At 37.7% G+C, this 27,978-nt stretch overlaps 1 protein-coding gene across 3 annotated transcripts in view; it reads left to right on the forward strand.

The window, feature by feature from the left end:
* Positions 1-58: 58 nt before the first annotated feature.
* Positions 59-27,978, forward strand: part of YTHDC2 (YTH domain containing 2) — a 69,183-nt gene continuing 41,263 nt past the window's right edge. For 2 of the 3 annotated variants that reach the window (XM_019830944.3, XM_045057649.1), the window contains exons 1-12: positions 59-415; positions 1,597-1,687; positions 9,229-9,425; positions 10,743-10,942; positions 14,314-14,480; positions 14,997-15,099; positions 15,990-16,146; positions 20,068-20,175; positions 21,515-21,663; positions 23,172-23,307; positions 27,413-27,539; positions 27,743-27,808. In XM_019830944.3, the coding sequence (XP_019686503.2) occupies positions 235-415; positions 1,597-1,687; positions 9,229-9,425; positions 10,743-10,942; positions 14,314-14,480; positions 14,997-15,099; positions 15,990-16,146; positions 20,068-20,175; positions 21,515-21,663; positions 23,172-23,307; positions 27,413-27,539; positions 27,743-27,808 (1,682 nt within the window). In that variant the 5' untranslated portion in view covers positions 59-234. Of the gene's footprint in view, positions 416-1,596; positions 1,688-9,228; positions 9,426-10,742; positions 10,943-14,313; positions 14,481-14,996; positions 15,100-15,989; positions 16,147-20,067; positions 20,176-21,514; positions 21,664-23,171; positions 23,308-27,412; positions 27,540-27,742; positions 27,809-27,978 lie in introns of those variants that run through there. The other variant, XM_019830946.2, reaches the window with a different exon arrangement.

Raw genomic sequence — 27,978 nt, forward strand, 5'->3', positions numbered from 1 at the left:
CCCGGTGACGTCATCACGCCCGCGCTGCCGACCTCGCCTGGGCTTCAGCGGCGCCGGCTCCTCCTCTGCTGTTGTGGTGACGGGGTGGGGGGTAGGGGTGGGGTCTCTGGTGACCCCGGCCCAGCGCAGACAGTCTGCGGAGCGGTCCAGTCCCGGCGGTGGCCTTCTGCGCCTGTCATTGACCGTCAGCCGGCAGGCCTGGCCGCTCCCGCGAGGGGAGAACGTTTCAGGGCCATGTCCAGGCCGAGCAGCGTCTCCCCGCGGCCGCCCGCGCCTGGCGGCGGGGGCGGCCCGGCTCCGTGCGGTCCTGGGGGCGGAGGCCGGGCCAAGGGGCTGAAGGACATTCGTATAGACGAGGAGGTGAAGATCGCAGTCAATATCGCTCTGGAGCGCTTCCGCTACGGGGACCAGAGAGGTGAGGTTCCTGACAGGGACCCCGCCGGCTGCCCCGCCTCCCCCAAGCCCGGGCCCACCGAGTGAAGGGGCTGCCTCAGAGGTGGGAGGGCAGACCCGGGCCGTCCCCCGTCCCGGCCCCCACGGCGGCCGGGGGCCACGCTAGGTGGCCCTCTGTGGGATGCGCGGCGTCCTGCGCGTCTGCAGGGTGAAGGCACTTGCCCGGCATTAATCAGGTGAAAAGAGTCGGGTTGCTCCTTTGCAGGGGGCGTTTCTTTCCCCAGAGAGAGGCCTGTAGGCAGCCTGGGGCGGCTTAGCCACAGCTTTTAGGTATTGGTAAGCCGCTACTTTTTTTTTTTTAAAGGAAATTGTGGTAGCCTTAGCGGAGGCACGTTTAAGCTACAGAAGTAGAAGAGAAGGAAATCAGGCAAATAAATGCATTGGGAACACGTAGTGCATTGTTTACATTCCGAGGGCATCACCCTTAAACACTTAAAAACAATCAGACTTTGGTAGATGAAACGTTTCTCACACCTCTTACGGTTAGAAGGCTGCTTGTCCTGGGTCACACAGTGCAGAACGGGCAGCCGACCCGCGGTCATCCGTACAGCATATTGAGTGCCCAGTCCGGTTTGCTGGCCTAAATAGGGTTACCCGTTCGTTAACCCGGAGTTTACGGTCCCGAACAGGCAATGACCTGGACAGAGTGAACTTACATTACACAGAGCCTCAGCAATAGTGTTGAACAACAAATCCAGTCTGAGATAAGTCTGTACTGTTTTGAAAGCAAAGACCATGTGGAGTTTGACGTTGAGCATTCATAATGCTTGAGCATACTTCATCATGGAAGGAAGTGAGCCTTTTGTTAATGAAGCCAGTAAGGACTTAAGTTAAAAGAGTAAAATATGTTCATCAGTCATCGTACCAATTGAAGATTCCAGCCCAAATAAGAGTAATCTTTGGTGAACATTAGAGCCTTCTATCATATGTTTCTGTAATTTTTACTAATATCGCAATTCTGGCAGACATTTAGTACTTGAATTAATATCTACTTTTCAGGTAACCTATAAATTTGATTATTTGTATGATTTTTTTCATATTTTACATTTATGTGTCTATATTGAAGTACCTTGAAAGAAAATTGTATATTCCCAAGTGGTACTTTGTGTTTTGTTTGTTTTTTTTTTCTTTTTTTTCATGTAGAAATGGAATTTCCTTCCTCTTTGACCAGTACTGAAAGAGCCTTTATTCATCGATTGAGTCAGTCTCTTGGTTTGGTTTCTAAAAGTAAAGGGTAAGCTGATAGTTTTTCTTATTTAAAAGGAATTATTTGCCAAAAAAAGAGAAGTGTTTCTCATTACATTGAAGTAGTTATTACTGTTTTAGATTCACATTCTTAATTATACTGTATGTGGATAAACTCATGTCTGTACCAAACTCAGCTTTTTCCTTTTCCTCTTATCCTTCCCTCTTTTGTTTTCCCTTAGAGATTAAATAAACAAATAAATAAATAAATAAATAAATAAAATTTAAGATGTAAGAAAAATAGCTTAAAAGATGAAGTTGCTTGCTTGAGGAGGATGTTTTCTTTTTTCATAGAAACTAAGTCTCATTTTTTAAAAAGAGTGGATGGCCTAAAGATAGTAAGTACAATTATTTACAGAACTATTTCTTTTAAGGTTCCCATACTGTAGTGGTAACTTTAGAATACATAATCGTTTTCTTTCCTACCAACTTAAGAATCTTATGATTAGAAATGATTAAATAGAATGGACCAGGAAGAAACAGTATGTATTTTTTTCAGGGTCCCTCATCTGTAGGGGGGAAAAAGTCACTTGAACCATCCAAATTGAAGAACTCGAAAATTATGTGGAATGATTTCATTTTGGGAATAAGGATGGTGGGGTTGTTATATAGCAGAGTTTCTTGGTATTGGCACTATGAACATTTTAGACTGGATAATTCTTTATTGTGGAGGGTTGTCTTGTGTATCGTAGGATATTTAGAAGTATATCTAACCGTATTGATATGTGCCAGGAACACCTCCACCCACAGTTTTAACAACCAGAAATGCCTCTAGACATTGCCAGAATGTTCTGGGGAGCAAAATTGTGTCTGGTTAAGAGCCACCGAGAGGGGGAAAGGAAGATAAAATTTCAGCTTACCAGGGTTTAGGTTAAGAAGAGAGAAAACAAATGACTGTTAGGTTAATATATTAATAAACAACAGGAATGTCTTAAGATGAAAATATTTGGTGTAGGAATGGCTGGTATTTGAATGCCCACAGTGATACATTACTGAGTGACACGGGATTTAGCTTAGGTGAATGTGCCTTTTGTTTGTTTGTTTTTTGTTTCTGTGTTTCAGCTTTTATTTATTTATTTTTAATTTAATTTATTTTTTAAATTTACATCCAAGTTAGTTAGCATATAGCGCAGCAGTCATTTCAGGAGTAGATTCCTTAATGCCCCTTACCCATTTAGCCCATCCCCCCTCCCACAACCTCCCCAGTAACCCTGTTTGTTCTCTGTATTTAAGAGTTTCTTATGTTTTGTCCCCCTCCCTGTGTTTATATTTTTCCTTCCCTTCCCTTCTGTTCATCTGTTTTCTATCTTAAAGGCCTCATAGGAGTGAAGTCATATGGTATTTGTCTTTCTCTGACTGGCTAATTTCGCTTAGCATCATACCCTCTAGTACCATCCCATAGTTGCAAATGGGGTGAATGTGCCTTTTGAACATTACTAAGGCCAGTGTGTGAAGCAATGGTTAGGTTTCAATCATGCCCATAGCATAGTCCTCTGTGTAGGTTAAATACAGCACTTGAAAATGAAAAGAGTACAGGGCCATACTCCTTTATCCAAGAATACCTGGACTAAGTAGATTTTGAGATTCAGATTTTAGGAACATTTTAGGATTTTTTTGCAGTATGTTATGTAATAACTCCTCGTAAGGTGCAGGCATCACCTTAATCACAATATTTCTGCCGAAAAATATAGGCTGTTCACAGTAAGATAAATACTGGAAATAGCCTCATGTCAATGTAGTCAGGTTTTGATACCAACTGAAGTTGTTGCTGTCAACTTTAAAACTGGCAGTTATTTTACCAGTGGAAGATGCGTTTCTTTGGAAGTAGAGAGTTGCCATGTGGGACAAGCAGGCTAGTGTACAAAACCATCCGAAAGTCCAACAAACCGAAGAGAGGAACATTATTTTATGGAGAAGAAGGAGGAAGTTGGGAGGGGTTGTTTTGAACAAAAGTCCATTGGAGAGAAGCAAGAAATTCAGGGTGATGTTGGTTTCTCAATTGGCTGAGTTGCTGGGGTGGTTGATTTCTTGTAGAAGATGCAGTGTACATCTTTTCCTGTTGGGGCTTGTAATTGAATCTGCTTTCCTCTGGAGGAGTCTTCTGTTGGGTCTGTAATTGACAATTTTTCCTGTAATTGACATGAGTGGTTTGGCTTTCCCTACCAGCCTCCTCTTCTAGCATCCCCAGTCCACTTTAATGAGGTTTCCTTTTATTAATTTTCACATTGCAAACTTAGAAAGATATTCCAGTTTTCATTGTTGTTTGGGTTGAAGAGTTGCAGATATGAGGGGTGCCTGGGTGGCTCAGTCAGTTGGCTGAAATCGGACTTCCACTCAGGTCATGATCTCACAGTTTGGGGGTTCGGCCCGCACTGGGCTCTGTGCTGACAGCTCAGAGCCTGGAGCCTGCTTGGAATTCTGTATCTCCTGCTCTCTCTGTCCCTCCCCTGCTCATTCTCTGTGTCTCTCTCTCAAAATATACAAACATTAAAAAAAATATTAAAAAGAAAAAGTTGCTTTTAGAGGTTTCAGGTCTGTCTTACAAATGTCTGTTGTAAAGCAGCTATACCATTTCTATGGTTAAACTGTTTTAAAAAAAAATTTTTTTTTTTTTAACATTTATTTATTTTTGAGACAGAGAGAGACAGAGCATGAACGGGGGAGGGTCAGAGAGAGGGAGACACAGAGTCTGAAACAGGCTTCAGGCTCCGAGCTGTCAGCACAGAGCCCGACGCGGGGCTCGAACTCACAGACCGCAAGATCATGACCTGAGCCGAAGTCGGCCACTTAACTGACTGAGCCACCCAGGTGCCCCTAAACTGGTTTTGAATTATAAATAGTTAACTTCAAAATGACCATTAGAAATTACTCTTAGAGGGGTGCTTGGGTGACTCAGTCGGTTAAGTGTCTGTCTGACTCTTGATCTCAGCTCAGGTCTTGATCTCAGGGTCGTGAGTTCAAGCCCTGTGTGGGACTCTGTGCTGGGTGTGGAGCCTACTTAAAAAAAAAGAAAAGATAAAGAAATTACTCTTAGTAAAGAAGTCCATTGGAATAGTCTACCTCTGTTTCTGTTCAGTAGCATAACTATTTAAGGGATGATCCAGAATGGAGAAACCTGGGGAAAGGTAGAGAGCAAGATAGAAGCTGTCAGGACAAGAAAAGGTGGGTGAGAAAACACTGAAGAGACAGAGAGAGGAAAAAAGATGCTAAGGGAAACAAGGCAACCCTGCCTTCTTATCTAGTCCATAGTTCCTATTCCTAGTGCTCTGCAAGCCCTCTTGGGATATTTCTTAGTGCTTTCCCTCCCCAATTTATCATTGATTAAAGGTAGTATAGTGTTTATCTAGCGTTCCTTGTGATTTTCAAATGCCTTTACTTGTTTTCATATGTATGAAGAACTTCTTACACGTTTTTTCTTTTTATTTGCATGAGAATGTGTACGTGACTTATATTTTCATGGGTTTTTTTGTTCACTTTTGAGTAAAGGTTTTTTTTTTTTCTTTCTTCCCCCAGTGCCTAGCATAACTTCATTAACTTAATAAGATAGTTTTTCTGCCTTTTTTTTTTTTTTCTTTTGTACCTGGCATCATGGTTCCTTAATATGTATTTGAGAGAGAGCCTTTGGAGGAAAAGGCAGGAAACCTGGATTTGACTCCTAGTCCCTTACTACCTGGTTCTCTGGTCATGGCCCTTAACTTAAAAAAAATTTTTTTTTTTAATGTTTATTTACTTTTGAGAGAGGGAAAGAGACACAGAGTGTATGCTGGGGAGGGTCAGAGAGAGAAGGAGACACAGAATCCGAAGCAGGCTCCAGGCTCTGAGCTATTAGCATAGAGCCCTACACGGGCTCAAACTCCCAAACTGAGATCATGACCTGAGCCGATGTTGGACGCTTAACCAACTGAGCCACTCAGGCGCCCCTAAGTAGGTTATTTAATCCTCACAATAGTCTTAACCAGTAGATTCTATTAATAATGTCTGGTACCTGTATAATAGATGGGACAGTTCAGGGTTGGAGAGGTTAAGTGGTTTTCCCCAAGGTCACATGGCTAGTGAGTGGCAGAGCCAGGATTTGAATATAGTTAATGTTTAGTTTTTGATGTTTACAGTGAGTTCATGGTGATGTCCTAGGAGCAGTGAGCAGTTAAAATCGAATTATTAGATAGGTCTCATCTTTAAGTTGCTTATAGTCCAAAGTCACAGAATGAACAAATGTACCACAATTATAGTGTCCATGATATGAGAGCAACTTTGTTTAGGGACAAAGCTAACTGGTTGGTTTATTAATTTCCACATAGTCATAAAGTACAAATTAGGATGATAATAGACTTTAATAAATTTGCAATTCTGTATTACAGTATGAGGAAGAAAATGGTTTGGAGTTAGGTCTTTCCATCTTTGTGCATAATGGAAGTATTAAACTAAGGAAATAGGGAATTACACATTTGCAAAGCATCATACAAATATGTATTATTTTTTGAGAGATTAGGTCCTTGGTGGTTGTGAACTTTTTAAGTCATTTCAGATTTTGGCTCCTTAGCTGATTTTTTAAACTGTTTATGGATTTGGAGAGTGGAGAATAATAAGGCATAGGGTGATATTTGAGTTAAGTGTTGAGTAACATACTGTGTAAATTGATAAATTGATTGATATTAAAATTGCATCAAATTTGATGAGTTATTTTTCCTTAAAAGGAAGCCAAAACTTAATTATAGCGTGTATTGATTACTTTCACACTTTGAAAGTTAGATACTATGATGTTCATGCCTATAATTTTAGCACATTTACTTTTATATTAAAATTGCATATGGAGCTTACGTTTCATTATTTGAAAAAATTATTGTGGCATTAATGTATTTAGCATCTCTTCCACATTGTGCGGCTAGTTTCTAGTTAACTTTGCTTTGAAAAGGAGTCTCTCTTTTTTTTTATTATTTTTTAAAATGTTTATTTATTTATTTTTTTGAGAGACAGAGTATGAGCAGGGGAGGGGCAAAGAGAAAAACACAGAATCTGAAGAGGCTCCAGGCTCTGAGCTGTCAGCACAGAGCCCGATGCGGGGCTTGAACTTACAAGTGGTGAGATCATGACCTGAGCCGAAGTCGGACGCTCAACCTACTGAACCACCCAGGTGCCCCTGAAAAGGAGTCCCTTAATGGTTTTGTTGAAAGAGTAGTGCCACTTTGGGATGAAAGCAAAATTAGACCTCAGCATGTTTACATAGTAGGACAAATCTCTGCTAGATTGAATGTTTTCATCCTCAAAACAACGATGCAAATATTTTACCAAACATTTCATTCATCTTTTTATCATTTATCAGTGTCACCGTGGAGCTAAATATGGTAGGAATGAGCACTGAGAGCTACAAGTAGAATCTTTTACTAAAACATGAAAACTACCAAGTTGATAATATCTTTCTGCCCCTTCACCCATGTTCAAAGTGAATTCAGTACATTTTAAATGGTAATGGTTGAGTACTCACACATGCTTAGTTTGGGTTATTTTTGTACATAAATGATGTATTCTTAGTAGGCAGGCTCTGTTAGGAAAGTTTGAATCTGACTGATTTTAGTTGTGAGCTTATTGAGGAGAGTATGTTTTACTTAACTGTAATCCCGGCTTCTTGCATAGCGCCTGGCATAGAATAGGGGCTTAATATATGATTAATGATTGATTGAATGAATGGAATAAAATTAGTTACAGGTGAAATATAGCATAGCTTTCCCAAGACAACTTCCAAGAAAATTAAAGCATCTTCTTGGAACTGGCAGAAATAGTAGAGATTTTTGAATTAAGTTGTATACAGTGTCAGAGAGATAAAATGGTTTTTGATCACACAGCTAGTTAGTTGAAAGATTTTTTACTAGCTGAACACAAGCCTACCGAGTCTTGCTCTAGTGATCATTCCAGCACACTTCCAGCCCTCTGTAGTTAAAATTTTTATGAAGTAAATGGGGAATGGATGATTAAGTCTATAACGACTGTGCTGAATTTTCAGAAAGGTCCATAGAAAAGAACCTACTACAGAGATCATCTTTTAGAATCCAGCAATTGTCATTTACCATGGAAATAGCTGAAATTCCTAGATCAGGTTAAATTTAGTTACTTCATTTTTATCCCATAATTTCAAGATGACTAAACACTTTTTAAAAAGCAGATGACAGCACTGAAAGCTTATAATCCATTAAAGCATTCCATAAAACGTTTCCAGAAATTAAAAACCTTGGTAAATCAAAAGCCTCACTTAAGAAGTCTTAGAGAGCCAAAACTGTATAGGTTAATCTCCAGTTTTATGTTATTTTTACGGTGAAGATTTTGTTGAAAATTTTAAATCTAATGAAAATTAGAAAAATTGTACACATACTTACCATTGTATTTGTGGCTTTGTTCCTCATTTCTGTAATATAATAGTGACATTAACAAATGATAGAACCTTTTATGAAGTAGTTTGGGTAACTTTTTAAAAATAAGTGATTTTTTTTCCCAGACTAAAATTATAATAACAGCTTTAATTCATTTAATGCTTATTCTGCTCAATTTACTCAAACATGAACAGATGTTTTCTCTTAACATGCGTTATCTTATTTAATCATATGAATAATCATTTGAGGCAGGTGTTATTATTATCGTAGGCTCAGAGCTGTTAAATAATTTGCTTATGGTCCCAACAGCTACTAAGTGGTGGAGCTAGGATTCAAACCCAGGTTGGTATGCTTTTAGAGCTTGCGCTCTTTTCTAGTACTATATTGTACTGGATTATAGACATGCATTATTAAATTGTTCAAAACACGTTTGAGGACTTCCTGTGTGTCTAACATTATACCTAGTACTCTAGAAGCTACAAAAGTCAAAAAAGACATTGTTAGTCTGGATCAGTTGAAGAAATAAATATACCTACATCAAATCATTTGAGAACTGTTATAAATCACCATTACCTTATAACTGAAGGCTAGAGCCAGAAGCTTTGAAAAATTTGTTTTTTTCTCCCCGTATGCATATAAAAATACTTATCAGTAATGTTGACTTATGCTTTTTTGGTCCAACCACTAAGCTTGGTTCTTTTAACAGGTTTTCATGGGATGTGACATTACCAGCATACTATGGAAACGTTCAGTGGGATATATTAGTCTGTACAGTGAACCATAACTTTTTAATGATCATTTTTAGATTCTGTTGTTCAACAGATTGGTTTTCTCCCTCTGTATGCTTCCAGCATATATTAACTGGTGATGTTTCATCCACCATGAAGTCTGCTAAGACTAGACTTTAACATTTGTGGGTAAGTAAGCCATTTTTTGCAGTTTAAAAACTGGATTGGTAGCATTTTGAAACTTTAATTGAAAATGGTCTTTTGGCCACTTCAGCACCAAACCCCTCCTTATTGAATTTTTGGGGACTTTCAGCATCTTCTCACAAAGCATTTTGATTTTTTCCAATGTTTTGCTTAAGACGTGTTGCCTAAGTAGGCATACATCATATGTGAACCAATTGACTATATATAGTAAATAAATGATTTTTATTAATATTCAGAAAGGGAGCAAATAGATACCTAACTGTGAAGAAGAAAGATGGATCAGAAACAGCTCATGCAATGATGACCTGTAATTTGACTCATAATACAAAACATGCTGTTAGGAGCCTAATTCAAAGATTTCCTGTCACCAATAAAGAGCGTACTGAACTTCTGCCTAAAACAGAAAGAGGAAATGTGTTTGCAGTTGAAGCTGGTATGTATTTTCTGGGGGAGCTTCCTTGTTTATCCTATTAATTGATGACTGTTCTTTTTCCATTTTAAATTAATTTAAAAAAACACTAAGATGAAGTAAGATTTCTCAGTTTGAATAGTCTGTTAGAAATGATAAAGAACTGTGAAAATTTGGGAATGAAATGCAGTGTTAAGGCATGTCATGAAGTTAGACAAATCTTTAAGTGTCACAGTAATAGCTATCATTTTTGGAGCACTTATTGTGTGCTAGGCAGGATACTAAACTCTTTATAGAGGGCCTCATAGCAACCCTCCCAAGGTAAGAATTTCCTCTGTTTCAAGGGTGAGTAGACTGGGGTGCAGAGCAGTTAAATAATTTGTTCAAGGCTACTCAACCAGCCTGTAAACGGCAGAGCTGGGATTTGGCTTCAAGGTCTGGACTTTGCTGTATTAATGTTGCCGAGGCACGCTAATGAGTGCGATTTTGAACTGGGGCTTTAGCTTCTGGTAAGAGGACAGAGTCTTCATTACGCTAACTTGCTGAAAGCTAGATACATGATACATTTAGGTTATAGAATGAAGCTGTAATTTTATTATTTGGAAAAATAACTTCCTAGTGAGAAAACCATTAATAACCTAAAGCAACAGATTTCATAATTTCCATCGTCTGTTGGAGTAGGTTTGCAGAGTGTAGCAAACACATGGTCTTAGATAGCGAGGGAATTAAGTTTTAAATACATGCACACAAAAATGTTTTGAATTATGTGAAGAGTATAAAACATTATGCTTTTTTATTCTTGTCTTATTAATAAAATGTAGCTGTTGGCAAAAATTTTCAATTAGGAAATTTGTTAAGCATTAGGACTTTATGTTTACACATATCATTCTATCTGTTCACATAATCTTACATAGTTAGCTTTAAACACAGAGAATATTTTTCTTTTCATAACGTGTTTTCATATTGTACATAACAGACTTTATAAATAATGCACATTGTTACCTACTTACAAAATTTTATTTTTTTGTGTCTAATTATTGATAGAAGCAAGCCTGAAAACTGTTTTAGGATATCAGAATCGTGTTTTATTTTTAATGGGTATGGAGTGATTGATTTTTGTTTGTAAATGTTATGCACGAGAAACACTTTTAGCAATTTGCTTTCTAATTACTATTGAAATTTATAACTTATTTTTTAAAGAATATTAAGCATAGAGTGCAACACTAAGCTATTGCTTGCTAACTTTATACAGACTGAATAGAGAAATTACTTATCTTTGTGTTTAACGCTTTTTAAAAAATGTTGATCATAAATGTTTTTGTTTTTTATTCATTTTCAAAGAAAACCGGGAAATGAGCAAAACAAGTGGGCGACTCAACAATGGCATACCTCAGATTCCAGTGAAAAGAGGAGAATCTGAATTTGATTCTTTCAGGCAGTCTCTGCCCGTGTTTGAGAAACAAGAAGAAATTGTTAAAATAATTAAAGAAAATAAAGTAGTTTTGATTGTAGGAGAAACTGGGTCTGGAAAGACTACACAGGTTGGTTTCTTCTTTGTTGTTTATGGAAGAAAAAATATTTTTTTCCACATGGCAGTTTTATAACAAATTTATACTACATGTATTTTAACAAAAACAACCCCTTTTGGGTACTTTAATGTTTATTTCAAAAATAAATTGTTACTGGGAGTATGTTTTGAGAATTGGTAGAAAGGAAATGTTTTAAAATATTTTTAAACTAGCACCTTGGGCCTCCATTTAAATAGAATCGGGGATGTGGTTTGGCATCATGAAAGGAATATGGACTGGGCTAGTCTTGTTAGCCTCTGTGAGCCGGAGCCCTCGTTTGTAAAATGGAGCTAATACTTGCTCCCGTTCACCATGACGTTTAGAGAGGTCTATAAAGTGCCTGTCAGTGTTTTGTGCATAGGAGTTAAACTAACAGCAATATTAATAATACCAAACGTTAATATAAAGTTGACTGTAGACGTTGAGGCCTGCGCAGGTCCCAACCTGTCTGTGGTTTGGGGTTGCTATCTGCCTCATAAAGGAAAGTAGAGGGTTTATCTTCTGGGAAGACAAAGTCGTCTTATCCTCTGAAAAAGCCTCCTACATAGTTAGCTTTGGCTCTTCTGGGAATAGGGAGGCAGGGATTGAGGCCTCCTGAGTCTGGGTTTTCAGGTGAGGTAGAGAAGACCGTGTTTATAACCAGAAAGGTATTTAGTGGTGTTTTAAATATTATGCCTACATGCCTGTTATCTGTTAGATATCCTAAAAATGATTTCTCTCAGTTTTTTGTTTGCTCTGTAGCTTTGCTTTGTGGTATCTTGTGTATTAGCTTTACTAATTATTTAGTCACATCTGTCAATCTTTTTTTTAGGGCTTTGAGCCATGCTGAGAAAGGCATTTCCTATCCCAAGATTAAAAAACATTTTCCTATAAATACTTTATTCTAGTATTTTTGTATTTATAGTTTTAAAAATCCATCTGGAATTTATAATATCATGTCAGGTAGGAATCCATCTTACTGTTTTCTTCATGTTAATATCTAGTTGTTCCGATATAATTTTTATTTAATTATCTTTTCCCCCTTCACTTAAGGTAGCCCTTTTGATCAAACGAAGTTTCTATAGTACTTGGGTCTATTTCTGGAATTTTTGTTATCTGTCTTTAATTATTTTTGCACCAGGATCCCTCTTTTTTGCTTTTTGTCGTTTTACAGTATGTAGCATAATATTCCAGTTTATTATCTTCTCTTCTTAAATATTTCCTAAGAGAAAATTATTTCCTTAAATATTTCCTATTTATGTTCATTTATGCTTCTGTATAAACTAGTCAAGTTTAAAAAAATCCTAGAGGCTGAAACATGCATGAAATGATGCTCTCTCTCTCTCACTTACAGTTAAATGAAATCAAAACAATGATTATATTTTTCAACTATCGGAGGGGCAGAAACTAAAACATTAACGATACGTATTTGCATAGGTGTTGGGAAAGCAGCATCTTCTGCTTTATGGGCAGGAGTATAAATTGTTTTGGAGGGCGATTTGATACTACTTCTCTCCAATTTAAATTTACATACTCTTGGGGTGGCTGGGTGGCTCAGTTGGTTTAGTATCTGACTCTTGATTTCAGCTCAGGTAATAATCCTGGGGTCGTGGGATCTAGCCCTGTGTTGGGCTCTGTGCTGAGCATGGAGTCAGCTTGGGTCTCTCTCTCTCTCCCTCTGCCCCTCTCCCCTGTTCTCTCTAAAACAAACAAACAAACAAACAAACAAAACCCACCTTAAAACATTTACATGCTCTTTCATTTGACCTGTGTGTGTGTGTGTGTGCGCGCGCGCACACACACACACACACACACACACACACACACACCTTTTTTTTTTAATATTTATTCATTTTTGAGAGAGAGAGAGAGAGAGAGAGAGAGAGAGAACATGAGCAGGGGAGGGGCAGAGAGATAGAGACAGACAGACAGACAGACACAGAATCCAAAGCAGGCTCCAGGCTCCAGGCTCCGAACTGTCAGCACAGAGCCCAGTGTGGAGCTTGAGCCACAAATCATGAGATCATGACCTTAGCCAAAGTCGGACACTTAACCGACTGAGCCATCTAGGTGCCCCTGCATATATATCTTTATAAAAGTTTGTGAAGATATTCATTGCAGCAGTTTTTATAATAGCAAGCAGTAATATCAGTAACTTAAAAAAACTAGAAATTATTTAACATGATATTTGTTAAATTATAGCACATCCCTAGGATGGAATATGCAGCTATTAGAATGGATTACGTAGATCTGAGTATTAAGTGAAATCTGCAAATTTTATAAACATTAAGTACGGTAATCGCTTTGTGTGAATAAAAGCCTGTTAATATACACAAATATCCTAAATTGTGTAAACATTTTTTTCCCTGAAACAGTTCATAAGAAGTAATAGTTATTTTTTAAAAATAGTTATTTTTGAAAGAGAGAGAGGGAGGGAGAGAGAGAACGTGAGTGGGGAAGGGGCAGAGAGAGAGGGAGACACAGAATCTGAAGTAGGCTTCAGGCTCTGAGTTGTCAGTACAGAGCCTGATGCGGGACTTGAACTTACGAAATGTGAGATCATGACCAGAGCCAAAGTCAGATGCTTAACTGACTGAACCACCCAGGCGCCCCAATAGTAGTTACTTTTTTGGAGAATACTGGTAGTGGTACGGCAAGAAAGACTTACTTTTTAAGTCCTTCTGACATGTACATCCCAGTATTAGGCTATTTTTGCTTTCTTTATGCTTTTCACTATTTAAAAAAATTTCAGTGGAATTTTGATTGTTGTTTCGTTGACTTTATAGAATAATTTGGATAGAATTGACATTTTTGAAGTATTGATTATTTCTACTCAAGATTGTGTCCTATTTCTTTATTCAGTTAGTGTTTTTTAGTTGTATTTTATATTTGTGGAATTTGTATTTGTGCAAGCCTTATTTCTCTGTGAATTTGGTTTTTTTCACAAATTTTTTTTTAAAGCTTATTTATTTATTTGAGAGAGTGAGCAGGGGAGAGGCAGAGATAGAGATAGAATCCCAAGCAGGCGCCTTGCTGTCAGCACAAGAGCCTGAGGTGGGGCTCGATCCTAGGTACTGTGAGATCATGACCTGAACTGAAACCAAGAGTCAGATGCTTAACCAGCTGAGTGCCCCTGTATGAATTTGTTTTTAGTATTTTCATTTTAGTTTCTCTTGTGAATCAGATCTTTGAAAATTACATTTTCTAGCTGATTGTTAGAAGTTACATAAAAGTTGTTGATTTTATGATTATTTGGACACGTTACCAAACTTTTCTAATTCTAGTAGTTTTTCAGTTGTGATTGACTTGGACTTTCTGGGTATATAGTCATGTCATTTTATAGTACTTTAAAACTTTCATTTCAGATTCCTCAGTTCCTTTTAGATGATTGCTTTAAAAATGGTATCCCCTGCCGTATATTTTGTACCCAGCCAAGAAGGTTAGCAGCTATTGCTGTGGCTGAAAGAGTTGCTGCAGAGAGAAGAGAAAGGATTGGTCAAACGATTGGATATCAGATCCGATTAGAAAGCAGGTAACCATGGTTCTCCTGTAGCCTAGCATTCTTAGAAAAGATTAATGTTTATATTTCATTAAATAGGGACTATGTTAGTCAAAAAGTTAGGTGATCATTTTGCTCCAAGTAAGTCTTTGATAGGATGTTGAGGTCATGTCTGAACTTCATAAGGTTTTGAATACATAGTTGAAGAAAGAGTTCGGGCCATGGATACAAATCCCATTTCATAGGGGGATTTATGATCGAATACAAGTTATTTTGCCTCCTTAAGGTTTAAAAAAAAAAAAAATCTATTTAATGGTTTCTTAAAATAATTAATAAAACCCTGTTAGTAATAAAAATTTTGTGAGTTCGTCAGGTATAAAATACATATTTCAATAACTTGGCTAATAAAGCATACAAACTGCTATGCTATATTAGTAACTTTAACATTTATAAAACTTACATATGAGATTAGCATTTAATGTAATCATGTTTTAATTACATTTAAGAGTTGTAATTGTATGCTTTATTTTTGTTTGTTTTTTTAAAAAGGGTTTCTCCAAAGACACTTCTGACATTTTGCACTAATGGGGTATTGCTTCGTACATTGATGGCGGGAGATAGTACATTGTCGACTGTGACACATGTTATTGTGGTAAGAATATTGCTGAGTTTAGCCGTATACAACTCAGATTGCTTAAAAATTTGAATATGTAATTAATTATATTTTTAGAATAGAATGGGGTGAAAGCCAGTTTTTTTTTGAACAGGTATTATAATGAAGTTACTTTTTATTGCCTGTAATTATTAGAAATAAATTTTACTTGTATTAAGTAAAGAATTCTTACCATTAGGTTTTATGAGGGCAAATTAAATGTATAGGTAGATTTTCAAAAAGTGCTTTTTATATGTGAAAATGATACAACTACTTAGCGTTCCTCAGAATGGGGTGAAAATTTTCTTTTTTTTCTCTCTCTGCTTAGTCATCTGATTCCACCTTTGGCTAATATGTATTTCCCAGTCTTCGCTTTACAGTCATTTAACTTCATAGTTAAGCTGCTAAATTAAGTAGCTGTTGATGAAGTAGATGAATTACCACCTTATTAAAAAGTTGTAAGCTTTTATCCAGTTTGTGTCAGAAAACAATTAGATTAAGTTTTAGAAGCTTGCAATAAGCAGCTTTAGAAAACTTATTAGTTTTGTTCATTCAAACCAAAGGGCGCACCTGTACCCTGATGCTAATTGAAGCATGTTTAAGTAGATTCTATATTTATCAAATTATGTTAAATTAGACTCCACTAATTCCGAATTTGTTGTAGTTTGTATGTCTTTTATATTATGTTAAGAGGCAGTGCTTTGTTTCAGTTGGTTGTTAATGTCTGATTATTTCTGAATTGTCCATAATACAACACTTTCACGAGTACCAATTGGCCTTGTTCACATTTAATTTGAATTACTATAAAACCCAGCAGCCCCATAATTTTAAAGGCTTAGTCATCCATAATGTTTTAACTATTCCATGGTTTTATTTTTTGTTTACTGCAGGACGAAGTACATGAAAGGGATCGATTTAGTGATTTTTTACTTACAAAGTTAAGAGATCTGTTGCAAAAGCACCCAACTTTGAAACTTATTCTTTCTAGTGCCGCCTTGGATGTAAATCTTTTTATAAGATATTTTGGAAGTTGCCCAGTGATCTATAGTAAGTTAAATTGTCAGATTTCTTCTAGGATTTTAATGAAAGTATACTTTTGGCGTGATTATATTTATTGTAATAGGAATTGGGGAATGTTCTGAAGTAGAGTGCATCCATTTCTGTTTTCTCTGAGACCTGCCTCCTAATCATTCATCTGTATATATTTCCATCCTCTCCTTTTCCACCTATACTCGTTGATATTGTGTTGTGAGGCAGTTTTTCATTCTTAAAAGGAAATGTGCTTTATTGTGGTCCTGTATCCTCCTTAAATTCTGTCCTACAGCTTCCCTTTAATTGCTAGACTCCTTGAAAAGAGCAGTCTACACTCCTGTGTTTACTTCCTGTGTACTTTTTTTTTAATATGATTTTTTTATTTAAAAAAATGTTTATTTATTTTGAGAGAGCGAGTGAGCAGGGGAGGTGTAGGGGTTGAGGGAGACAGAGGATCCCCAGCAGGCTCCATGCTGTCAGCACAGAGCACAATGCGGGGCTCGAACTTACAAACCATGAGGTCATGACTTGAGCTGAAACCAAGAGTCAGACGCTTAACCGACTGAACCACCCAGAAGCCCCTAAGCAGCTATTTTAATATTTCATAATACGAATGTACCATGATTTATTTAACCATTTATTTTTGAACACTCAGATTGGTTCTAGACTCTGCTCATCCCCCCTCATAAACAGTGTTATAATAAACATCCTGTATGTATATCCTTATATACTGGTGCTCTTATTTCTAGGGATAGATTCCTGAAAGTACAATTGTTGAGTAAAAGAGTGTATCTGTTTTTAATTTTGACAGCTTTTGCCATTTTACTTTTTCAAAGAGCTGAAATGATTTATATTTCTGTAGTGTATGGGGTTGTTCATTCATGTATTGTTACCAGTATTGTTTTGATACTGATATAATTGCCAAGCCTACTATTTAAATTTTCCACAAAAATCTTACTTAAATTTTCCATATTTCTCATGGTTGGCCCCTCTTTTTTGTATGTGAAATGCTCACATCCCAGAATTTATTTGACAACACTGTCTCCTAATTCTGCATTAGCACTTGTACCCTCATGGTCTCCTTGGTGGGCTTCTCTGTTGCATGGTGCTTATATATTGGTATTCTTTGGGATTATTCCCTTGATCCTTTTTTTTTTCTTCTTTCTCATTCATCTTCCCTTCCTTCTTCCTTCCTTTGTTTTCCTCTTCTTTCCTGGTCTGTGCTGTACTCTACTAGGTACTGGAGATGCACAGGTAGTTTCCCTGGAAGCTCTCATTCATGCCTGTGGCTTCTACTTTCTTTTTATACTCATGGACCCTGAATCTTTGTTTCTGTTTATTTTTTGTTTATTTTGAACATTTTCTTTAAGTAAGCTTTATGCCCAGAGTGGGGCTTGAACTCATGACCCCCTGAGATCAAGAGTCCCATGCTCTACCAACTGAGCCAGCCAGGGGCTCCCTGAATCTTTGTTTCTAATTCAAACTGTTCTCCAGAGCTTTGGGCTTTGATGTCTTATAAGCAGCTCATTTCTAATATGTCCCAACCTAAATATTTTATCTCTTCTACAAAAATCTGTGTTAGGGTGCTTGGGTGGCTCAGTCGGTTAAGCATCCGACTTCGGCTCAGGTCATGATCTCGTGGTCCGTGAGTTCGAGCCCCGCATCAGGCTCTGTGCTGACAGCTCAGAGCCTGGAGCCTGTTTCAGATTCTGTGTCTCCCTCTCTCTCTGACCCTCCCCCGTTCATGCTGTCTCTCCCTGTCTCAAAAATAAACGTTAAAAAAAAATTAAAAACAAAATCTGTGTTGTCCGTTTTAGTTAATCATACCATCAACCTAATCACCTACATCACAAACCAGTCTTTCTTACAAAACTTATACATCTGCTAGTTGAAAGCTCGTTTTGTCACCTCACATTTGACATGTCTAAAACCAAACCCCAGCTCCCACCAGCCAGTCTGTTGCTTTTAGCTTTGCTTGTTACCTTTGAGATTGACCTCATCATGTATCCGGTTTTGTGCGCCAGACATCTAAGAAACATGGTTGACCCTTCATATCATTCCTTCATATCCAATTTAATGCTGAGTTTTGTGTATTTTGCTTCCTATCTCTGGAGTCTGTCTCTTGTCCGTTTTTTATCATCACCAGTTTTATTCAAATATTGTTCTCTTTTACTTGAATTATCAGATGATAACCTGGTCTCTTCCATCCCCTCTGCTCTCTTATCTATCTATCTATCTATCTATCTATCTATCTATCTATCTATCTAGAGAGTGCACGTATGCACACAAGAAAGAGTGGGGGAAAGGCAGAGAGAGAAGAGAGAGAATACCAAGCACACTCCATGCTGTCAGCGTAGATGCAGGGCTTGATGTCATAACTGACCTGAGCCGAAATCAAGAGTTGGATGCCTAACCAACTGAGCCAACCAGGCACCCCCATTCCTCTGCTCTCTTTTATTTATTTTATTTTTAAAAATTTTTAATGTTTTTTTTTTTATTTTTATTTTTTTTTCAACGTTTATTTATTTTTGGGACAGAGAGAGACAGAGCATGAACGGGGGAGGGGCAGAGAGAGAGGGAGACACAGAATCAGAAGCAGGCTCCAGGCTCTGAGCCATCAGCCCAGAGCCCGACGTGGGGCTCGAACTCCCGGACCGCGAGATCGTGACCTGGCTGAAGTCGGACGCTTAACCGACGGCGCCACCCAGGCGCCCCATTAATGTTTATTTTTAATGTTTATTTATTTTTGAGAGGGACAGAGACAGAATGTGAGTGGGTTAGGGGCAGAGAGAGAGGGAGACACAGAATCTGAAGCAGGCTCCAGGCTCCGAGCTGTCAGCAGAGCCTGACATGGGGCTCGAATTCATGAGCTGTGAGATCATGACCTGAGCCAAAGTCAGACGCTCAACTGACTGAGCCACCCAGGTGCCCCTTAATGTTTGTTTATTTTTGAGAGAGAGAGAGAGAGAGAACATAAGCAGGGGAGGGACAGAGAGAGAGGGAGACACAGAATCCAAAGCAGGCTCTGGGCTCTGAGCTGCCAGCACAGAGCCTGATGTGGGGCTTGAACCCATGAACCATGAGATCATGACCTGAGCCAAAGTCCAATGCTTAACCAACTGAGCTATCCAGGTGCTTCTCCTCTGCTCTCTTTTAAATCTGTGTTATCTACTGCAGCCAGAGTGGTCTTTTCTGACCTGGAATTCTGAGGATGTTGAGCACTCTGCTGAGCTTAAACTTTGGATAACCATTACCTCAGGATGAAGACCTAAATCCTTAATAAGGCTCACCTGTTTCTCCTGCCTCATCTCAAACTACAACCCCTCTTTACTCCCCATCTCCCACCATGTTCCAGTTTGCTTGGCCAATTAGTTTCTTGAAGACATCATACTCTTTCCCATCATAGCATCTTTGCATGTGCTTTTGTTTTCTTCATTGTATATTTCTTCTGCATATATCCCTTCTCTTGGTCCTCATCTTCTCTGAGAGGATGATTTTCTTGACTCATTCAAATCCCCTATTATGTGATGGTATCCTGTGCTTTTCTCTGAGAGGATTTATTACAACTCTGTTTTCACATTTATATTCTGGATTATTGGATTAATGTCTGTCTCCCTTTCTAGTGTGTAAGCTTCAAGAGAGTAGGAGGCAGCTGTGTTTCTGCTTATGATTTGTATTCCTGGGGTCTGCCATGATGACAGACACAGGATAAGTAGATAGTAAACCCTAGAAAAGACAAGCAAATGAGCAGTTCTGTAACATGAAAATCAGAATTATATTTAAATATAATGACATGACAATATCATGGGGATCACTTGACCTTTGGAATTGCTTTTGGATTTTTATACTCCAGTTCATTAACTCAAGATTCTCATGTTTTTATGTGCATCGTCCCTGTGATGCAAACTGAGTCTGTAAAGTATTCCTATTATTTAGTACAGGGAAGACCTTTTGAAGTAAAAGAAATGTTTCTGGAAGACATCTTAAGAACTACTGGATACACAAACAAAGAAATGTTAAAATACAAAAAGGAAAAACAACGAGGTAAGCTTTTTATCAAACAAATTTAAAACAAAAGTACTACTAATACTAAGTTTTTGGTCTTATCCTGTGGAGGTACAAGGACACTTGAAAGTATTTTTCCCTTGCACGTAATTGTATAAAATCATATTAGAGTTTGGTCCCAAGTGTACCTGCTACGTGGTGGTTTATGTCCATAAATTATCATCTATAGAGAGGAATTGAAAGTGGATGCTGGGGTGGAGGAGGGTGAGTGTGTCTGTATCCAGAGATACAGCCACTGTTTTAAGGAGGCCGAAGACTATGTGCTGCCGAGTGTTTGACATGCCGCATACGGTAAGAATGCTACCCGCCACAGCACATTGCACAGGACCCGGATGGGGAGTAGGCAGGAGGCGTTGAAGGGAGTGGGATGTGAGTAGTAACAGGTTCATCTTTGATACAAATGCCAGGTTTTCAAATCTTGATTTCGTTATGAATTGCATCTGTGCTTACAACTTAGTGTTATTTGCCCATTAATACATCTCTTAATCACGACTTACAGTATATCTCAGCTTTGGAGTTAGGGTGAGATTCTTCTTGGTTGCTTTTTTTTTTCCGATTTTTTTTAATGTTTATTTTTGAGAGAGAGAGAGAGAGAGAGAGCATGAGCAGGGGAGGGGCAGAGAGAGAGAGAGGGAGACACAGAATCTGAAGCGGGCTCCAGGCTCCACTCTGTCAGCACAGAGCCTGACGTGGGGCTTGAACTCACTAAGTGAGATCATGACCTGAGCCGAAGTCGGACCCTTAACCTACTGAGCCACCCAGGCGCCCTTCTTCTTGCTTACTTTTAACTTCATTATTCGCGATACGAGATTTGGCTTCAAGCATTGTTTCCTTTGTTTAGTCTGTGTGACCTTGGACAAGAATCTTAAGTTCTTTGGATTCTCCACTTGAATAAAAGCAGTAGGAATTAGCAATTCCTATGTAGATCATAAAACTAGTAGATCTCTAAGCTTTTGAAGGTGAAAATTGTAGATCACTTGTACCTCAAACAACTGGCATGGTGGTAGAAGTTCAATGAATGGTTTTTCTACAAAGTGCTGTATGAATATTAGTCATTGTTTTAAGCAATATTTATAGTATGGCTCAAATAGTTTTCTTGAAATTTGGACTGACTTAGAAATAAACTTCTCACCAATAACGTGGAATAGATGATGTATTTAAGCATAAACATTACTGGATGTTTCTCATTAATGTATTTTGAAAAAATAAAGCCAACTTTGAAGTATTTTCAGATTCACTTAATTTTTAAAAGCACAATATATTCCCCAACGTGAAGCATTTGTGTACTTTTTTGTTGTTGTTGTTGTTACTAATTTAGAAGAGAAGCAACAAACTACTCTTACAGAATGGTATTCAGCTCAAGAGAATACATTCAAGCCTGAATCTCAGAGGCAGAGAACTGTTCCGAATGTGACTGAAGAGTATGATTTGTTGGATGATGGTGGTGATGCTGTCTTTAGCCAGTTGGTAAGACCTTGTTGATTTCACAGTGATATTTTGAGTGAAAATTGTGTAGTTTAAAGAACATCTTACGAGATTATAATATGTTACTGAATTATTACAGTGTAATTCTCTTAGTTTATCTTAGGCTACAACACATTTTTCAGAAAAACTTTCTAACACTTTTTTTTGGCAAATAATGCAACATTTTTTATTGTTTTATATGAATTTAAATTATGTCAATATTTTCTCTGATTTTTTTGAAGACAATAAAGATATTATGGATATATGTTATCATTGCCTGATATTTTATCATCTCAAAAGTTTTTTTTATTAAAATTTTTTTATGTTTATTAATTTTGAAAGAGGCAGAACATGAGTGGGGGAGAAACAGAGAGGGAGACACAGAATCCAGAGTAGGCTCCAAGCTCTGAGCTGTCAGCACAGAACCCAGTGCAGGGCTCGAACCCATGAACCACAAGATCATGACCTGAGGCAAAGTTGGATGCTTAACCCACTGAGCTACCCAGGTGCCCCTATCATCTCAAAAGTTTAAGAACCTGTGAGCTGAACAATGTAAGATAAGTTCAGTTAAGAGAAAATTGAGAAAAAACTTTTGATATTAGAGCCCATAGTCAATACTGGTGTTGTTTCTACAACCAACCAGCTATGTGACTTTATAAAATCAGTTACCTGCTGTAGACCTCAGTTTATTCTTTTCTTCTGCTTTTCTTTTTTCTATTTTGCCACAGAATGTTTTACAAATGAAATATTTTGTAGAAGCCCTGCCTGCTCGTCTTTACCGTCCAATCCCATCCCTACGTGGGGCTTCTGCTACCTTGGGTTCCATTGAAACTGTTTGAATCCAGGTTGAAAACTGGAACTAGCTGATTTCCTAGGTCCCTTCTGGTCTTTAATTCTGGTTTAGAATTCTTTAAAAGGCACTGGTGATTAGTGTGATGCAAAATATTGCTGGGCCTATGCACTTTTTGGAAAAAGAATTTAACTGTTTTGAGCATGAGAAGGTACATATGCAGGTGCATTTGGTTCAGTGAATAGCCTTTTGACCATTAAATCAGTGTTTCTTAAGCCTGGTTGCACATGAGCATCACCTCAGGAACTTATTTTAAAGCCCTTATGGAATCTTGCCTCCACCAGCAGAGGTTCTCATGAATTTGGCATCAGTGTTGAAATAACACCAGTGTTGGCCCCTGTGATGTGCAGCTGGGAGAGAGAACCACTGGTATACAAGTATATTTAGCAACATTTTGCTAGAAACACACTTAGGTAATATTTTGACTGAATCATGCTCCTTTGGTTACAAACTCATTCTCAGATGAAAGATAAATGTAAGAACAAGATCCGATATTGTAAGTGGAGTGTGTGTGTTCAGATGAGAAACTTTTATGTCAAAGCCTGTGCTATTATATGTGGTTAGTAGTTCTTGTGGCCATTGTGTCATCTCATATTCTTTGCAAGCAAAGGTTAAGCTGTCAGGTAATTTATAACCTCTGCTTTTGTTTTGTTTTTTAAAGACAGAAAAAGATGTGAATTGCCTTGAACCATGGTTAATAAAGGAAATGGATGCTTGTCTTTCTGACATATGGCTACATAAAGATGTCGATGCCTTCGCTCAGGTCTTTCACCTTATTTTAACTGAAAATGTTAGCGGTATGTATAACTTCTTAAAAAATATATTTTTTTACTCTTACAGTTATTTATGGTGGAAATGTAGTTTAATTCAGAATGTATGTACTACATTTGTTGTTCACAACCAATAATTTGTTCTTTTGGAGTACTTATTTCAAATGGACAAATCAAGATCTTATTAGCATAGTAGAATAAATATTGTGTTAAATTAGGGATTCTTTTTTTTTTTTTTAATGTTAATTTTTGAAAGAGAGACAGAGCATGAGTGGGGCGGGGGAGTGGGAGTGGCAGAGAGAGAGGGAGACACTGAATCTGAAGCAGGCTCCAGGCTCTGAGCTGTCAGGGTAGGGCCCGACATGGTACTTGAACTCATGAACTGTGAGATCATGACCTGAGCTGAAGTTGGACGCTTAACCGACTGAGCCACCCAAGCGCCCCTAAATCAGGGATTCTTAATCTAGTTGTCTTCAGAATAGCTATGTGGGGGTCTGTGAGTATATGTGCAGTTATGTGCAGAGGTATTTTTCTGTATATATATTGTACCCATATTTCTGTATATATATTGTACCCATAAATACATGTTCCTTCCCTCCCAAGGGAATATCTTTGATTTTTTGAAATTTATGATTTCAAAAAAGGAAGGAAAAAAAAGATTGATAACTTTGCTCTAGATTTTGTATTTAGTAAGTGGAGAATTTTAACATACCGTTAGTTATTTAAGCTCAAGTACTCATTCACATGCACATGCTTTATGTCATGTGATACGTTTTCATAATGACCTAGCCTGATTTTGTTAGTTGATTATAGTGACTATTGGTAACCAGAGGTGAGTTTCAGAACTCTGAAGCCTTCTAGACAAAAGACAGAATGAAAGGCCAGAGAGTCAGTACTGGAAATGATTTAGATGTCAAGTGGTTTATCCCCTCAACTAAACTTCTCAGTGTTACTATTATTATTATTGATCACTCCTTTCTTGAAACATTTCCTTCAATCAACCTATCCTATTCCAGCTGGAACTTCTTGGTTTCCTTCGCAGAATCTTCCCTTTTCCTAACCTCTAAATATGCAATGGCCCAGGCCTCAGTCCTTAGGCCTTGCTTCAGTTTACACGGACTCCTTTTGTGGTTCTCATCTAGTCATAGCTTTAAATACTTATTGTCTCTTAGTGACCAGCTTCAGGTACAGTAGGTCAATCAGCCTAAAAATCTTTACTCTTTACTTACATCAATTCAGCCGATGGTTAGTATAGCTCGTTGCCAACCACATTGTCTTAGTGATTCATATCACCTTTAAAACTTCTAGTTCTTTTTTTTTTTTTAACATGGGATTTTGTTAAATGAATGCCCCCTATCATTTACATGTTGTTCTGATTTTTCTTATTTTTATTTTTTTTGAGTTTTTAAATCTCATAATTAGATTTGGCCCATTGGTTTTGGTTAACAACCCCCCTCCCCCCCGCCCCCGCCACCCAGTTCTAATTGTTACCTAGTGTATTAATAAACCTTCTCAGTTTATTAGCTCAGAAGGACTGGGTCAATGACCATGTACTATGTATGCTAGAAGAGGCTTTAGGTCAATATTTAGGTGTAGTTGTTCAAATGGCTATAATTCCATAATGTACTAATCTAACAGACCTCTTAAGAAGGAAATGAAGATCTTTGTAAATTTAGTTTGATCTACTTTTTTTTCCAGTTTATCAGTCATTAAAAAAATAATCTGTATTTTGAAAAGTAACTTTTTGTATTTGGAAATGTGAACATTTGTTCCTCTCCAGTTTTCTGGCAGTCTTTTTTTCTCCAAAAGAGAAATGCCTTGCCATCTTACCTGAAAGTTAGGAAAATTTGAACTCTGAGGCAAGTTGCCTTAAAATATTTATGAAGCATTAATGTATTATTCTTGACCTTCATCCTAGATACTTCTTTAGTGTATACTATTACTTCGATGTCATCATCCTATGCATCCAGGTCCTGCATCTTTATAAAAGTGTCACTGGACATTTTCTAGAGTGCGCTATGCTAGTATTTTAAGCTGTGTGAAGCAAACTAAAATGTTGTAGTAATTCTTTGAACAGTTATTGACTTCCTGTCTTTTTATTTTTCTTCTAAAATCTCAATCCTTAATTGGCACCAGAGTTGAAAATACTTCATGTAATCCAGGAGACCCTGGGCTTCATAGGTTTCTTTTTAATGTTGTCAGTTTCTCCATGTGATCCTGTGGAAGCAGTTGGTAATTAGTAAGATGCAGGCATTCTTTGTCATGCTTATTGTCCTAGTTACCTATTGCTGCATAACAAATCATTCCTAAACTTAGCAACCTGAAACATTTATTATCTCACACTGCTTCTGAGAATCAAGAATCTGAGAGTGGCAAAACTGAGTGGTTCTGGCTCCTAGTGACTCATAGAACAGTAGTGAAGCTGTTGTTAGGGGTTTGGTCATCTGAAGGTTTCACTGGAACTGGAGCATCTGGTTCCGAGGAGGCTCCCTGACATGGCTCTTGGCAAGAGGCCTCCAGTCATCTCTGCTTTTGGCATAAGGCTTCAGTTCGTTGCCATGTGGATCTCTTCATAGGGCTGGCTGTCTTATTCTTCCTAGGATGTGACAGCTGGCTTCTTTCAGAGTGAGTGATCAAAAGAGAAGGAGAAAAAGCAAGCAGGAAGCTGTAGGTACCTTTTAGAGTGAGTTACGTAGTCTAGCTCTTACTCTAGGAGAATGGAATTAGGCTCTGCCTCTTGAAGAGAGGAGTACCAAGGAATTGTTGGATACTTATTAATACCCTGCTGCTGAAAATACATACTTATTCGTACCTGCTGCTCAAAAATATACACATTTTGGTTCTGTTCTCCAGGGCTATCAAATGACTATTCAGTTGAAGCTGTAATTCTCTTACAGTGAGTATAGGTCATAATCTTTTCAGACCTTTTTAAAAATGCGTGTGCCTGGCCATCCCAGACTTACCGACTCTGAATCTAGAGTAAATCATGGCTATCTGTGCTTTTAGAAATAAGAAGCTTGAGGTAATTCTCTTCTGAGTCCTCCTCCCCATCTTAAGAACCATTGATTTGTATTAATGGTTACCATGTTGTAGAGTATTATTAAACAATGAGAATAATTGGGTATCTAAAATTTTCCATTTGTAATTATCTTAAATTTTACTGCAGAGGTTCCCCCCCTGCCACCCAGTGGTTCTTTATTTTTGAAATTACCAGTTTTATAATTTAAGCAAACTGGTGCTAAGTAATTTTAATATATTGCATTCCTTGAGACATATATTCTAGGAAAGAACTTAAACTCAATAGACCTTTGTTTTTCTCATGGAGGGATTTTATGGTTTGTAAACTTTCTGCCAATGCTTTATTTCCATTAAACATCTGAGTAAGTAACAGCCTGGAATGGTGGAATGAAAACAAAACGAAAGAACAACAAAAAATGGTCTTGAACTTTGCATTTGCACTTTTAAGCATTCATTACCAGTTGCTGATGAACATTAACTTTTTAATTCTTTGTATTTTGTCATCTGATGATTAAGACATATCCAGGCTTAGGAAAATTATTTAAGGGTTCTGCAGGTTACTAGTTTTCCTCTTCTGTTTTAATTATCATGGTGAGCTTAAGACAGCTTAACAACTATCTTTCCTTCTCTTGCCTTCCAAATGATTGTCCCTATTCCATCATTTATTTTTATTTATTTGTTTGTTTGTTTATTTATTTATTTATTTATTTATTTATTATTTTTTTAGAGAGAGTGTGAGTGGGGGAGAGGGACAGAGGGCAAGGGAGAGAGAATCCCAAGCAGGCTCTGCACTTAGCATGGAGCCTGACATGGGGCTCAATCCTGTGACCCTGGGATCATGACCTGAGCTGAAGTCAAAAGTTGGATGCTCAACTGACTGAGCCACCCAGGCGCCCCTCCTCCATTGTGTTTATATTAAAAGCATATGAATGACATCTCCTTGGATGATCTGAGTTAAGGTTATGTAATACTGTTACCATGTAGTGGGTTAAGGCGCAAAGTCCCAAGTGAATTCTCCTGACAGTCATTTATTTCTTTCATTTAACTTAAAAAAAATTAAAACGATTTAAAAAATTTGGAAATGTAACCTATATTTATCTTTTCCTGTTTTTAGTTGATTATAGGCATAGCGAAACCAGTGCAACAGCTCTGATGGTTGCTGCTGGACGAGGTTTTTCAAGTCAAGTAGAGCAGTTAATTAGCATGGGAGCCAACGTGCACAGTAAAGCGTCAAATGGCTGGTAATTGTAAACTGCATCCGTTCTTTGTATGTCTTGGTCCAGCTACACATACTGTCTTTGATTTCTTACGTTTGTCTTTATGTTAAAAGCTGTTCTATAATAATTGCTGGAATATCTCTAATGGGTGAATGAATAATGTGACTAGTTTTATAATTTTGAAAACATCATTTTTCTAATAGTTTGATATCTTTGAATTTTGGCAGGATGGCTTTAGATTGGGCTAAACACTTTGGACAGACTGAAATTGTGGATCTTCTGGAATCTTACAGGTAAAACTTTATTCTGTGCTTAATTAACCCTAACTTCTTTTTATTTAAAAAAAAATTTTTTTTAACATTTATTCATTTTGAGAGACAGAGGCAGAGCATGAGCAGGGGAGGGGGAGAGAGAGAGAGAGATACAGAATCCGAAGCAGGCTCCAGGCTCTGAGCTGTTTGTT

This window comes from Felis catus, chromosome A1 (assembly GCF_018350175.1).
Source record: "Felis catus isolate Fca126 chromosome A1, F.catus_Fca126_mat1.0, whole genome shotgun sequence".
In the NCBI taxonomy this organism is placed as follows: Eukaryota; Metazoa; Chordata; class Mammalia; order Carnivora; family Felidae; genus Felis; species Felis catus.